Source organism: Pleurodeles waltl, chromosome 6, assembly GCF_031143425.1.
Source record: "Pleurodeles waltl isolate 20211129_DDA chromosome 6, aPleWal1.hap1.20221129, whole genome shotgun sequence".
Lineage (NCBI taxonomy): Eukaryota > Metazoa > Chordata > Amphibia > Caudata > Salamandridae > Pleurodeles > Pleurodeles waltl.
Window position 1 is genome coordinate 1,447,742,269 of NC_090445.1, and position 15,056 is coordinate 1,447,757,324.

The 15,056-nt window shown below is 40.6% G+C and overlaps 1 protein-coding gene across 1 annotated transcript in view; it reads left to right on the plus strand.

Annotated features, from left to right (window-relative positions):
• FRMPD2 (FERM and PDZ domain containing 2) overlaps positions 1 to 15,056 on the plus strand; it is a 393,759-nt gene that overhangs the window by 63,777 nt on the left and 314,926 nt on the right. The window contains exons 6-8 of the mRNA XM_069240896.1: positions 3,381 to 3,507; positions 8,512 to 8,544; positions 10,217 to 10,374. Of these exons, the coding sequence (XP_069096997.1) occupies positions 3,381 to 3,507; positions 8,512 to 8,544; positions 10,217 to 10,374 (318 nt within the window). The remainder of the gene's footprint in view (positions 1 to 3,380; positions 3,508 to 8,511; positions 8,545 to 10,216; positions 10,375 to 15,056) is intronic.

Sequence of the window (15,056 nt, forward strand, 5' to 3'; positions counted from 1 at the left end):
TTTGATTGGCAGACCCTAAGAGTAGGATTTCCGTTTTTTCCACTATTCAAGCATAGTCACATATTCTGCATTCATTGGTCAACGGCTAAGAGTCAATGAAGTTCACGCAAAGGTTTACCAGAGAACTCTTCCACTTAGAGATGTATCTTTTTAGCAATGGCATACATATCCATACTCATGCGTGCCCAAAATGTCTATTCCCCATTGAATTTTTATAAAGTCATAAAGTCATACTTCAGTAGTACTACTTTACCTTCTAATAACTACTATTCACCAATATCTGGGCATTGATCTCCTTCTATGTTTACCCAGTCTGTTATGTGAGGATGTTTTCGCCACAAGGTGTACTTGTTTGGTGTAAATGTGGAAGGGACAAGAAAGAGTGGCTGGAAAATGTGTGGTTTCTACTAAAAACGAGAGGAGTAAAGAGAAGTTAGGAAGGGCGCAGGGAGGGACATTCAAAAGTACAAAAAACAAATTTACAAAAGTTGCTATTTACCAAATCTATACCCACATTGACTCCTTTATTAGTATGACCCAAACAGGATAAAATCAAGCCATGGAGTAATCACATTGCCAATCACAGTGACTGCAAGGGAATCTTACAGAATCAATGCATGCTGGGATAATACTAACAGAACATAGTGAAAAGCAGCAAGAAAAAAAAGAAATATATTTAATGCTTTTGCGTAAGAAAACAACCAATATATTTTTGGGGGATTTAAGCCACCTCAGGGTGATCTGTGAAGCTGGGCTGAGAAAAATCAGAGGTCTCAAAAGCAAATTTCCCAATGCATTTTCAATCGGCTTTTTTAGGCAGCGCTACTGCAAAAATAGTTGCAAGAGTCCCTTAAACCCAATTAAAAAAAAAATAGAGCCTTCTCATGGGCCCAGGGCGCCTTTTATAATTGGACCTATTTACTCCCATTTGAGTAAGACTCCTACTGGAGAAGCACTCTGATTATCTACCAGCAACAAGAGAAAAATGTTGCTGGCAGCCATTACAGGACTCAGAAACTTAGTCCCCTGTCCTGAATTTTTAAAATAAATTGAATAAAGGGGCAGGGTAGGGTCACCATATCCCTCTATGCCATGTGGTGGGGACAAATAATAAAAAAATGTCAGTTTTGGCCACAATCCTGTGGAACACCCGGTATCTCGGCAAAAACAAAAAAAATAGCAGCAGTCATATTCATTAAATATATGAGTAGGGTACCAGGAGTAGGGCCCCTTTTGGGGGAACCCATCCCATGGAGCTGGGTATAATAATAAAAGGGCCCCTAAGACCCATTCCCTGGGGCTGACTCATTTACTTTGCCCGGGGACGCCCACAGCCAGGACACAGTAGTTTTCCTGCCAGCAGCAGCGTGGGCAGTGAAACATGTTTGTTTCTGCCTGGTAAAAGCATTTTTAAATCTTGCGCCAGAAGGGAACAAACATAGAGGTCTGCTCCCAGCCAGCAGTAGATTTAAATATGCTCCCGCTGGCTTGGAGCACGTTCTGTTCTGTTTCCCCACCCACGTTCTAGCAGGCAAGGAACACATACTGCTCTCGTTCGGAGGAGGCATGCAAAAATACAGCTACACCATCTGTGCAGGAACAATGTCGGCTCCTGCACCATGTGGGGAGCTGGCTGCGTGGACCCAGGGACTCCCTCCACAGCCTTAACGTGGTGATTAGTGGGTGCCCTGGGTGGGCATCGGAGCATCCACATATAAGTGTTGTGGGTCCTGGCGAATGGGGACTCTGGGGCGAAGTAGGCTTGGTGAAGGAGGCTGCACGGTCTTCTTCTTTCTTACTGTATTTGACCCCATGTAATAGGGTCCTGTGGGCTGATAAGGCTCTGGCATGGGCCCATATGGCCATTTCCCCCTTTCTACCGTATTTAGCTCCAAGGGGATGTGGTCCCCAGGGCCTATTAAAGCTGGGGGAGAGGGGTTGCACACCCTCCCTTAGAATTTGGCCCTGCAGGAGGCAGTCCCCGGGGCCCAAGAAGGCTTGGGGAGGGAGGCCATACAGCCCCTGTCCCCTTTTAATTGGAATTTGGCCCGAGCGATTGGTCACCAGACCAATTAAGACTTGGAGAAGGGGGCTGCATGAGCCTTCCCATATATTTTTGCTCTGGGGCATGGAACCCCCAGGGTCCAAAGGCCAACCCTGTGCTGCGCATACCAAAGGTTGTGCATGGTGTTGGAATGCCAGCCTGATGAGATTTTGAGTGGAGGGCCTACTGGCAGGCCAAATTCTGTACAAAGCGTTGGGTTGGCTGTCTGCAGAGAGTTGGATGCAGGGCCTAGCTGTAATCCAGACAGTGTGGCCAACTGCATTCCACGCAGGACCAAAGGCCATGCGTAGCGTAGAGATTGGCTGTCTGCAGGGAGTTGGACACCAGGCCTGGCTTCAAGCCTGCTCTTGTGGTCAACTCCATGGCATGCATGCTCAAATGCCATGCGCAGTGTAGGGTTGCCTGTCTTTGGTTGGCTGCCTGCAAGGAATTGGACCCAGGGCCTTGCTGCAAGTCAGGCCCAACGGCCCATGCCAAACCGCACACAACAAAAGACTATGCACAGCATGGGGCTGGCTGCCTGTGCAGGGTTTGGCTGCCTCCAGGGGGGTTGGCCACAGGGCTGGGCACAGGCCAGGTTCAGTTGCCAACCCCCACTGCTTTGCACGGCTAAAAGCCCTTTGCTGCAGGGGGTTGGCCTTACGTATGGTAATAAAATATATCTTTATGTCAAACCCTAAAAATTCACTGGAAAAAAAGGTGAAAGGTGTGATAAAAAAGATATCATTTTGTTTAAAAAAAACTTAGAAGATCACTGAGCAAAACAAAGGTATAAGTAACGTTATAGTTAGATGTGATCAAAACATCTGTTTTTGTTAAAGGAAACACCTTAGAAATTCACTATGGTTTTACAAATGATTTCATAGAACATGAGTGATGTAATATGTGAGGTCATAAGCAGTGCTTGGTGGAGGTGCACATTATTGTTAGCTCTGCTTACTATAACTGGTGAATTTCAGTGCTTTTTAGTTTAAAACGATAATGTTGTCACTGACATATTCACCTAACTATAACATTACTTCAATCTTTGTTTTTTTCAGTGAATATACATATATGTGTGTGTGTGTGTTCAGTTTAACTTTCTTCCCACTGATTATATATAGGGTTAGGTCTACTGTCCTGAATACAGAAAGGAAGACTAGGACCCAGAGTAATTAAAATTACTATTTGTAATTGGGACATTACTGAAACACTTCAAGCCTTAAGGTGAGAGGCAAAATTGTTAGATGCTTTAGGTGTTTGTTTCATTCCTATTGGATTCTGCTGGCAGTGCCCTCTGTAATGCGGTTTAGTTTAGCTTGACAATATTTTACAGATGGAAGATACAGCCATAAAGGACAGTGCAGTGTCCCAGCTCAGCAAGAGCCAGATGATCAGAGAAAGACTCCACCAGAGACCCTCAGGAGTAACAGACTTTTCTTCATCAGTTGCCTGCCAGAAGGGTAAGGATGTGTGTTGAGTTTTATACTGTCTGACATTTGCAATTGCTGTCGAAAAATCTATTGAAAATTGTGGTTTAACACATTGATGCTCAAGATGTTATATAACATAATACAATGTTCTATTATGATGTATTCATTGTGTCATGTTAACTTATGTTGTATTGTCTTCTGCAGTTCTCGTATTCAAACATGTGACTTACAATCTTAATAGGGGTGGAAACTCTAATCTTCAGTAGTTTATACAAGTGCTAGAGCAAGCAGAGTAAATAAACAGTATTTCTATAGCAAATGTTAAAAATGCATACAAACCGATCAGTGACAGGCTACACAAAAATGTCTTCCTTTCCTAAAGAGGGACATGTGTGCGAATAAACTTTTTATGAGTGCTATTATTTGTGTCTCTCTGGGTATAAAGCCGTTAAAATCCACAGCTAGACTTAAGATTGAAGGGTTAAACTTGCTGAATTGTATGAGTTTCCTTGTGACTTATATAATTTAATATTTAGTGTGTCAAAGGATAGAGGAAAGTCCACTACATTGACACAGATGGGAAACCCAGGATATGCTTGGCCTTTGGTCCCAGTGCCACAGTGCTTATTGTGCATGTTGTTTGAAAGCATATTTGCACTTCAAACTTTTGTTTATTTTGATGTTTTTTAGAATTTGAAAAACAATGTTGTTTTTCTAAATATGCCCACATATTTGCTGAACCCACAAACCTAAATGTAGATGAGTTGATACTTCTACTGTCAGTTTTTTCAAGATGTAGGCTTCAGTGCCTAGCATTCTTTAATGGCTGCTACAAACATTTTCTTCTGTCCAAGCCAATCAAGTTGCACAGATCATTGAATCCGTTGATGGCTCATGATTCACACACTGGATAAAGACAAAGTGCTTCCTCTTCCAACTGGAATTGTTTAGTTTTCAAATCTATTAACCTCAATGGATCTGTATGTGTAAAATGGCCATTAACTAATGCTCAAGATACAGTAAAGTATTTTTTTCAATCAAACCTTTAAAGCTCACCTAGCATCTTTTTCTAAAGTACTTTTCTCAAAAACCACTTAATGGATAAACACCAAAGAAAGCAAAATCTCCCCTACATTTCTAGTTTCATTTCAGATTTTGATAAATTCTATTCAGCTAGTTTTTGCTGTTATGTAAAGGTTCTTATGGGAATTAACATTGGTGTTGCCCCACTTATGTTGCCCAACCCCCTCTACATGAAACTGGCATGCCAAAACCTTGAGGTTTATGGAATTTAAATGGAAAGCTTAATGTACATTTGACTATACACACAATTTGCCTGTTTTATTGTATGCATCAACTCAACTACTCAACTACTCAATCTACTCTCCCACATCGACTCCATTGCAAAGTCTGCTCAACACCAACTGCGCCTTCTTTGGGGAATTTGTCGCTTCTTCCCGGAGCACGACCTTATAACCCTGGTCCAATCGCTGGTTCTCTCCAGATTGGACTACTGCAACTCTCTTCTTACTGGCCTTCCCAAATCCCACCTTTCCCCCCTGAAGTCTATTCTCCATTCAGCAGCTCGTTTCATATATGGGGCCAAAAGAAGTGACCACATTACACCCATTTTATCCACCCTCCGTTGGCTTCCCATAGAGGCAAGATCTATCTACAAAACTGCATGTATCACCCACAAAGCCTTGCACTCCTCCTCCCCTCGCTACCTGGTGAATAAACTGAAACTCTCTGGGGGCTCCAGACCATCACGTAATGCAGAAAAGTTATTGCTTGAACCTCCCATTTTCAAGAAGGAAAGATCGATGGCCCAATCCTTTTCAGGCAACGCAGTGAGAATCTGGAACTCACTTCCGCCTCAGCTTCGGACCACCACCTCTTCCCAGGCCTTCAAAACTGACCTCAAAGCTCTCCTCCTTCAAAGACACTTCCAAATTTAATTCAAGCCCTCTATTTTCTGAAGGAAGTCCTTCCATTATAGGAAATTCTGTTCTCCATGCCTATAGAAGTGCCTTCCCAGGGTGTTTTTGTGTTTTGAGTGTCTGCCATTTAGTGCAGTTTTACCTCTACCTGTATTTTGTACTCTTTTGTATCATGCACACGGCACCTTTCATTTTACAACGTATCATTTTCTACCTCTTTTATCTTGTTTGCTTTTGATACATGCACAACGGCCACCACTGCCTCATGTAACGTAACTATTGTTTTGGTGTTTTGAGTGTCTACCGTTTATTGCTATTTTTTTTTTTTTTTTTTTTTTTTCCTCTACTCGTACTTTATTTGCTCTTGTAACCTGCACACGTCACTTTCTCCTTTCTCCTTTCGTATTGCCTCATGTAATGTAACGTAATGTAACGTTTGCGTTTGTAACAGGCTCACTTGTAATTCCTCTCCTCTTGTATCTTTACTTTGCCTATTGTGAAGCGCTCTGACACCTTCGGGTAAAGTCTGCGCTATATAAAAACGCATTAAATAAAAAAATAAAAAATAAATGCATCTTGGTAGTTTCAAAATAAGAATTTCCCATCTCCCTGTGAAATATTGCCCATATTTCACAGATTATTTTATCAGAATGAAAATCAGCTTTAAAATGCATTTGGCAAAATAAACAAAATTAGGAAGTAAATATTTTCTGTCTTTAAATCAAAGCTTTTTCCATTGTCTGGTAACACTCTTCAAAGTGCATTTCACAAAAAAATTAGAATATTTTCTTTACTTTCTCCACAATGGCTTTCATTGCTGAGCATCAGTGCTAATTTTCTACGCTTGGGAGCATACATTGCCATTGAAATCATTCCAGTGGAAGAAAATTTCTAAATTTCTTACACTGCATTCTCCTTTTTGGCCCAGCAAAGGAGACTATTATAAAGCCACCAATTTACAAGTTGAGCGTGGGACAATCTAAAGCTAAGCACTGAGAGTGTTCATCAGCCTTAGAGAAACAATAATCCAGCTGATTTACAAGAGCATATTCTATCTCTCTGAGTGCTTAAATTAACTGCTGACAGGAAAAAGCTAGTCACCTTGTACAAATGAACTGCCACTGAAATACAGCACAATATAAGGAAGCTTCAGAACAATAAAAACATTAAATATAAATAAAAGCAAACTACACTAGTAACTATCTCTCTGTAAAAGTGCAATCTATTTACAAATAATAATTTGAAATTCCATTTCAAAATATGGTCAGAAAATAAAAAGTGGTACAACATGCAGTTACATTTAAAATATACAAGAGTATTTACATTCATTTTTATTTAAGGATTAAGTATGTTTCCACTATCTACTTTGAAAGTGATATTCGTATTGTTAAACAAGAGAGTGTGTTTTTAAATAAAATACTGCTTTTCGTTTTCATTTCAGTTATAGCAAAATAAAACATATTATGAACACATTATAAATAGTACCAGTTTACTAAATTATCTTTAATGTACAGCAGTGAAAGACATGAAAAATAATATTCATTACGAAAAATACACAACGGATAACCATGTAAGATGGTCTGATATTTCCACTTTGGGGTCCTGGTGACATTTACAAACCTGTCGACCTTTAAAAAAAAAAAAAGTATATATATATATATATATATATATATATATATATACACACATATGTGTGTATATATATACACATATGTGTGTGTGTATATATATATATATATATATATATGTAAATGTGTGTACTGAAACATAAAACACTGTTATTAGCCAGTTATGGTTCAGCCAATCCAAAACTGATAAAGCCCTAAAAAAATCACCAGTTATAGTGTGCAACTCACATTATACACCATAACTCGTACTCTTGCCATGCTTTTCTGTTTGTGTCAGCATGTATTTTTACCTCCATCGGCTAAGGGATATATTAAGCATGCCAGGTATGTGAGTTACGGTATGCATTGTGGGTTTCATACTTTAACTAGGAAATTTCAGGATCGATTTTTGAAGGACAGATTAGGTAGAAGTGAGTTCAGAAAAGGTGACAAATGCAGCACACGGCTGAAAAGTAAACCCAGCTTTTTTATGGAGTAGAAGTGCAAACAAGGCTCAACATAACTGAAGTAGATAAGCTTTTAATGAGGAAGAAAATTAGGATTAGTACAGACATAACCTGGAAAAGCAATCAGGTGACTTATGCTTTGACTTGCCCTTGCTCCAAATTCTATATTGGTACCACTATTCTACCTGTACAAAGAATGAATATTTCAGCATTTGAGAAGAATCTTATCCTGTTTCAAGACATTTCTATCAATCAAACAAGAGATAATGTGATGATTTAAAATATTTTGCAGCTGATTCAATACCTCTTAATACTCCAGGAGAAATTAAGGCTTGTCAAATATTTAAGTTTATGACGATATTTATTAAACCTGAATGAAGAATTACTTGCGCATTTGGGCTTGTTAATATTTCTGTTGATCTTTATCTTTTACTTTTATTTCTAATTAATTTAGACATTATTATGAATTGAGGAGTTGATTTGTATTAGTATTTTGCTCACATTTATTATAACTATGTGATATTATTGTTTTTAAATTGTACTAAAATCACAAAATGGTGCCCTACATCAGCAAGGTTCGAGCTGAGCATAAACGCACCTTCTGGTTGCACAAGCAATATACTTTGCATGAACAGCACTCTTCGAATGTTGGTGCATGTCTGTTGTGGAAAGAACACAAGATTTATGAATTACTTGGGACCAGCTGTACCTGCATTTACAGGAACTAACTTGGACTTGGCGCCCAACTGAATCAAGCACTTGCACACTGGCACATACACACATCTTGGTGTACCCTGTCTATGCACATACATAGGCACACCTTGAGTGTCTGTAACCTGATCTTTTTCATTTCATGCACATGCAGACATCTCTGGTCTGGTGCTCCTACAATCTATACCATTTCTTTAAATTACACACAATTAAAAGTCTCACAGACACATTTATTTTTCTTCTGCGTCTGTTTGTGCTAAATAATGGTGCTGCTCTTCCAACTCAAAAAGTTTTTTTTTCTTGAAACAGGATCTGTACCCAGTGATTCATGCCAATCTACAGGTATGTATGTATCAGCCATATTCTGCTGAGACAAGAGAATTCAATCACATCCCAGAGAGTTTGTCACTGATACTTTCCTGCATAGGACACCAACAAGGTATTAATCCATCTGTCATTAGACCTGAAAGAACAAGCACTAATTAAGAAGTGCTTGGACATGCCTTGTAGATTGCACATGACATTTATGCAGAGTGCACTGACAGCCATTCTTGAAAACCACTGTTATTCTCAACAGAACAAGCACATTCATAGCAATGGTAAATTCAACAAATTAAGTGAAGTCTGAACAGTTGAGAGACGTGACCTTCTGGTGCAAAATGCTCGTTACCATTATTAATACTTCATTTGAAGGCACACCGAGTCACCAGAACAGAAGTTCATCACCTAAGAAAATACTTATTAGTAATTCAGAACAACCTAAGATCACCATTAGAGCGTTAGCATTCAAAGCAGTGCCAAGAAAGCTATTCACAGGAATAACAGAATATGTTCATTCATAAAACATACTTCATCTGCATTGCATCAACATGTGTAATCTCAAAGGAATCCCTAGGAAAGATTGAGAAATCCTAGCTGACCACATGCACCATGAGTGCACTCTGTAGGTCTGTTTGCATTATGTAGATTCTGGGGGTGATTCTTACCTTGGCGGGCGGCGGAGGCCGCCCGCCAAAGTACCCCCGCCAGAACACCGCACCGCGGTCGTCAGACCGCTGCGGTGATTCTGGGTTTTCCACTGGGCTGGCGGGCGACCGCCAAAAGGCCGCCCGCCAGCCCAGTGGAAAACGACCTTCCCACGAGGACGCCGGCTCTGAATGGAGCTGGCGGAGTGGGAAGGTGCGACGGGTGCAGTTGCACCCGTCGCGAATTTCACTGTCTGCAATGCAGACAGTGAAATTCAAAGTGGGGCCCTCTTACGGGGCCCCCTGCAGTGCCCATGCCATTGGCATGGGCACTGCAGGGGCCCCCAGGGGCCCCACGACACCCCATACCGCCATCCTGTTCCTGGCGGCAGAGCCGCCAGGAACAGGATGGCGGTATGGGGTGTCAGAATCCCCATGGCGGCGCAGCGAGCTGCGCCGCCATGGAGGATTCTTTTGGGCAGCGGAAAACGTTTTTCCACTTCTGACCACGGCCAAACTGCGCGGTCAGAATGCCCTGTGGGGCACCTCCAGCCTATTGGCGGTGCTCCCGCCAACCCTGGCCCCGGCGGTCTATGACCGCCGGGGTCAGAATGACCCCCTATGTGTGCTAACGTGCCGTCTGCAAAGGGCCTTGTAGAGTCTGAAAACCATATGCACTTACAGTGCTTCCTAAGATTGTTCTACAAGGTTGTGAATAGCACCTGTGCCCAGAGTGTTAGCTCACAAATGTCCTCCTAGAATCAACACTACATGTGCTGTTATATGAGCCCATGCCTAGAATTCATGATGGCATTCATGTACACTGACAAGGAAAATCTTGCCGTGATTCAAGGCACTTTTCAGGACTGCTGAAATTGAAGTTTCTTTATTTACTCAGTGGAGAGTCTGCATTCCATAGAGCTTTTAACCAGGTTCACTAGAAAGAATCTCTGAGCTGAGAGCATAGATGCTTATAATAGAGATGCTCACTATCAGTAGATGTTCTTTCTTTGTAATAAAATGAATGTAAATGTGTTTACTATCAACAGGAAACCCACTGCCTGGAATATCCTGGAAGTCAAATGTCAGTGTTTCAGCAAATAGCAGCTACATTGGGTCAAACTCCACTGTATCTGCATCCTGCGAGTCCAAAGGCCACTCATCCCCAGCTAACTCTGTAAGAAGTTTATCACAAAAGAGGAGAAAGGTATTGATACAGTCAAGATCTCACATTTCTCCGTTACTTAGAGTGCTCTAATAACCTGATGTAATGCACAGTGTTCTAAGGTGTCCCCTATTGTTCATGAGCACCATCACCCCACCAGCAGCCACTTGGACTAATTAGACATTTAGACACACTAGGTTATTTTTCAAGTTAGGCAATGCCATTCTTTCTACAAATGTGCATAACCTATATGTTATTTGTGTACAGCAACGTCACATTGGCCCATGGTTCTATAATCATTAATTAAGAGTTAAGATAAGGTCTCATAATATTGTAAATAAGCCCTTAGTCAGCCAGTCACTATAGTTTGATCACAAATTTAAATGCATGTCATAAAAGTAGTACAAAAGCCACAAAGTACTAAATACGACTATCAACAACTACAAAAATATTAAAACATGGTACACAGTACAAATCCAGAAGTTATTTCAAATAGCAGCAAACCTAGACATGCTTCATAGGAATTGGATGTAACATCTCCTTTTGAGTCGTGAGATATAAAAAGTCATTAATCACCAATTATCCAGAATGAATTTGGTTTCTCCTTCTAGCATGCACTTAGGTCATCTTGCAGTCTCATTAACCTAACAAAAATGCGTCTGCATTGGTTTGCACACTGGAATAAAACTTGCAGAAACCAAAATGTATTGCAGTCTAAATCGACGTGGAATCACAGCTTCACAGCTGGTTCAGGGAGAGAGGAGATATTTACCACTGTGTACAACTGCCTCTTAAAAAGAGCAAGTCCATACAAACCTTGAGGAGCAAGTTCCTTGCCTCGAAACTGTTAACCACAAACAAGTATGTCTCAGGTTTTATTAAACATATGTACCCTAACCAGAACTTTATGAATTTTAAGTGTTTCCATTTGACCTTGAAAAGTGGCCAAAAACCGAAAGTTTAGTAGTGTTGTCGGATTTAATGAGACCCCTTTAATTTGAGAAAATAGCAGATGTGTCCACATAAGTCAGTTTTTATTTTATTTATACCAATCAAGTTAATATGTTCATGATTCCCAACTGCCTGAAGCCTTCTTGATTCCAATTTTAATGATTCAGTCAAAGGGGTATGACAGCTAGTAAAGATGTCAGTCCAAAAAAGGATTGGGCAGTCTCATTCCATTAACTAATGCAGGAGTAGTAGGTCAGTTACTGATAAAAGGCAAAGGTTAATGCTGACGCTGCCCCCCCTTTGCTCTCCAACTGTTTATGGAGAAATCAATTTTCCTCTCGTTAAAAGGGATTTGCAGGTATGAAACTCCTTAGACCACTGCCATTAATAGACCAGCTAGCACATTTTGCCCTGTAAACCTGCAAAAAGGCATCCACTGGCTTCCCACTATTCCTTTGCCAAAGTGAATCACAGCTCAATTGTTTTGGTCAATAATGTTTGATAGCACACAACCCTTGTGGACAAAGTCTGGGAGTTAATAAACTGAATACGTAGATCACTCAAAAAGACACCTTCTTCAAAGGGATTTAACTTGCAAGATATTGTCCTTGGGCCTGATCACAAGTTGATGGGTCGAACACATAGACTAACGAGCTGTGACTTTGCAGTACAGGAAAGTGCCATGGCCATTCTTCTTCTTCTTTGTGTATGCCCTTGGCAGCTCTATTTCATCTTTGATGGTCTCATTTGAGAGACACAGCTTCTTGCTTGGTCAGGTTGCTACATCTGTCCTGAAGAAGAGCCTGTTAAATAATTTCCTTGGGGTCGAAACTTCATCTGTTGTGTCTTGACCACTTATTCTTTAATGGAAGAACTATTTTGAGTAATATACTTTGATTTGATTCAATCTTTGGTTCCTCCATGTCTAAGTATTGTCATGTTGGTTGAGAGTACTTTGTGCTATGTGCACTGTATGTATTCTTGCACTTTTTTGTCTCTTACCTTCCTTTGCACTGAGCTGTCACATATAGCACCTTAACATTGCTTGGAATTGTCACCAGAATAATTTGATATATTTAATCATTAACACTGAATAACTCTGTGTATTTGTCATTGTGACAGCAGGACTCTGTTCCCCTGCCCATTAATTTAATCTTTCTCAAATTCTTGCCTCTGGGACATCTCTTGTATTGATGGTTGTATACCCTAGTTCCACTGGAGAACAGCCCCCCCCCCCTTTCTTTATGTGATTACAAGTTGAGTCAATATTTATTATCCCTCATAAATAACAATACTACGGGGTACGTTATGTATTGGGTGCGATAAATAACATCTACTATGAGTTTATGGGTAATAACATGAGGATTTTGGTGTTTAATACCATATGTTTTCCTTCTATTGAATTTCAGCAGGTTTGATCAGGCCAGAATGTAATGAATATTGGGTTATGTAACGCATCCAATAATTATCAGATGTATTAAATAAAACCAATCTCCTAATTCTGTCCTATGCGTAAACAGCGATTATGCACCGGATGGGATTAACTGCCCAACTTGAAATCCGGTCCCTTACATTGAATTTACCACAATTAAAAACCTTTTTATTCCTTAGTATTATTAGAGAGCTGCTTATAGTCCATACAAGAGATAAAGGCTGTCACCAAAAAGTGGAGGCCAACAGGGTTTCAAGAAAGAAGAACTGCATCATTCATACTGAGCAGCAGGTGAATTGGAGTATCAGAGGTGACATTGTGTAGCTTTGTTAGGTAATTCACATGAATGTTAAAGAAAAAGGCAACCAAGACACACCACTGCCATACTCCTCGAATTTTCATGTAAAGCATAATTATTTTAAGGAGCACTGGCTCAATCCCATTCCCTTCAAGATGTTCCATATGTGAAACGTAACAAATGTCCAGATTCAGACCTATAAAGGCCAGAACACATTTGTTGTAAATAGGAGATACAGATAAGGAAAATTGTATGTCTTTATTTGTGTATTTCCGTCTTTCTATAGAGCTACTGTGCCTGAAAATCATTTGTGTGTTTGACATTTAACTTTGCAAAATTACATAGAAGAGGTAGTGTTTTGTCAATTGAATAGAGAGGCTTGAAACACCAGACTCAAATGAAGGGACACAACTAAAGGATACACAAGAGAGAAGTAACTAAGTGCAAATCTAGTTGAGATGAAGTTGGAAGATGTGTATTTTCAATTGCTACCTGACAGAACGGAGATCTAGTTGTGTCCTGAGAAGCGGTGAGGGATCGTGATAAAATGACTGCAGAACAAGTGAAAGAATATTTTTGGTACCAAATTTCTTCTCAGCTTTGGAGTCTTCATTTGAATAAAAAATTGCTTGACTCATTAATCCTCTTAGTTCTTAGAGCTCCATGCCGGTGTCATACCTCTACAGAAGTGACAGAGTGGAACAGCATGTAAACACCATCCATGCATGCTGACATCAGTCCCTTTCATGTTGTGCCCTTTAGTGATTTTTGACACATAGTCGGAATCTGTTCCAGACTTTGGCGGTCTTCTGATGACTTTAAAATTCATCCAGTGTGCTAGTGAAGTCTCCCAACTGAAAACAACAGGATTTAAAACATGCTTTGAGTGCAGAAAGCAGATTTCGGTCACAGACCAGCATGGGTTGTGCCTTTTGTGCCTTGGCTCTTAACATGACTCCAAGGGTCTAAATTATATATTGGTGGAGAGCGTACTCCATTGCAATGGTGATGGAGTTCCCTCCTGTCGATATAGTGGTCCGCCCGCCAAATTTAATTGTGGGCAGACCTTAAGTTTGGCCACGGCAAAGACTACTCTGTCTCCACCGCGGCCATCAGAGTAATAGCTACATGTCCGTCTGCCTAATTTAGATGGGCAGACATGTATTCATTTTTTTACTGCTTCTTACCGCTAGGTTCTCCACGCCATGAGAAATGATTCACATAGCAAGGGGAACATTATATGTTTTCTTGACAAAAAGAAAATCCTGTTTCAGGATTTTCTTCTTGTAAAGGAAAAAAACATAATTACTCTGTTCTACAAGCCTGCGTCCTGCTGATGCAGTCCCATAGTACAGAGTAATATGCATTGACAGGAACTGCTGTGATGGAGGATCCGGCCAATACTTTTATAAATGACTGCCTACTTGGCAGTCATTTTTTACACCATGGGGATTGAGTAATTTACTTTATCCCAATGGCAGGCTGCCCGCTGTGATGCAAATCTGGCCCTGAGTTGAGCGGTGAAGTTATATGTCACAGAACACAAGAAGAAGTTGCAGGCTTCATGCAGGTCCCACACCTGCTCCAAGATATAGGCACAGTCCTGGTCTAGGGTGATTACTGCAAGCACTCCATGTCCCCTTCTAAGTCTGTGGGTAAGGTGAAGTCCAAGTCCAAGCACAAACAGAAGAAAGTGAAGCAGAAATTGTCCCCTTCCCGCCACTCTGACTCCAAGTACAATGTATGAGTATGTTAAAATGCAAGTTGTACTCCAACGACCACAGAGCTGATTCCTCAGTTAATCCCCATGTACCCTGAGTTAAATGTCACACTACAAAATTACAAAAGTGCATCCAGTAGTCCTGCACCTTGACTCTAATCCAGTGCCTCTGTCGTGTAGCAGCTATCAGCAGAAGCTTCATTATTACCTTTTTGGTTATTTCTCTGATTCTATGCCTATGCAAGGCACACCCCAGGATATTGGTGATAATGATTGTGAGGTTGATAGCTTGTTGCTCCCTCATTTTACTAATTATGCCTTAT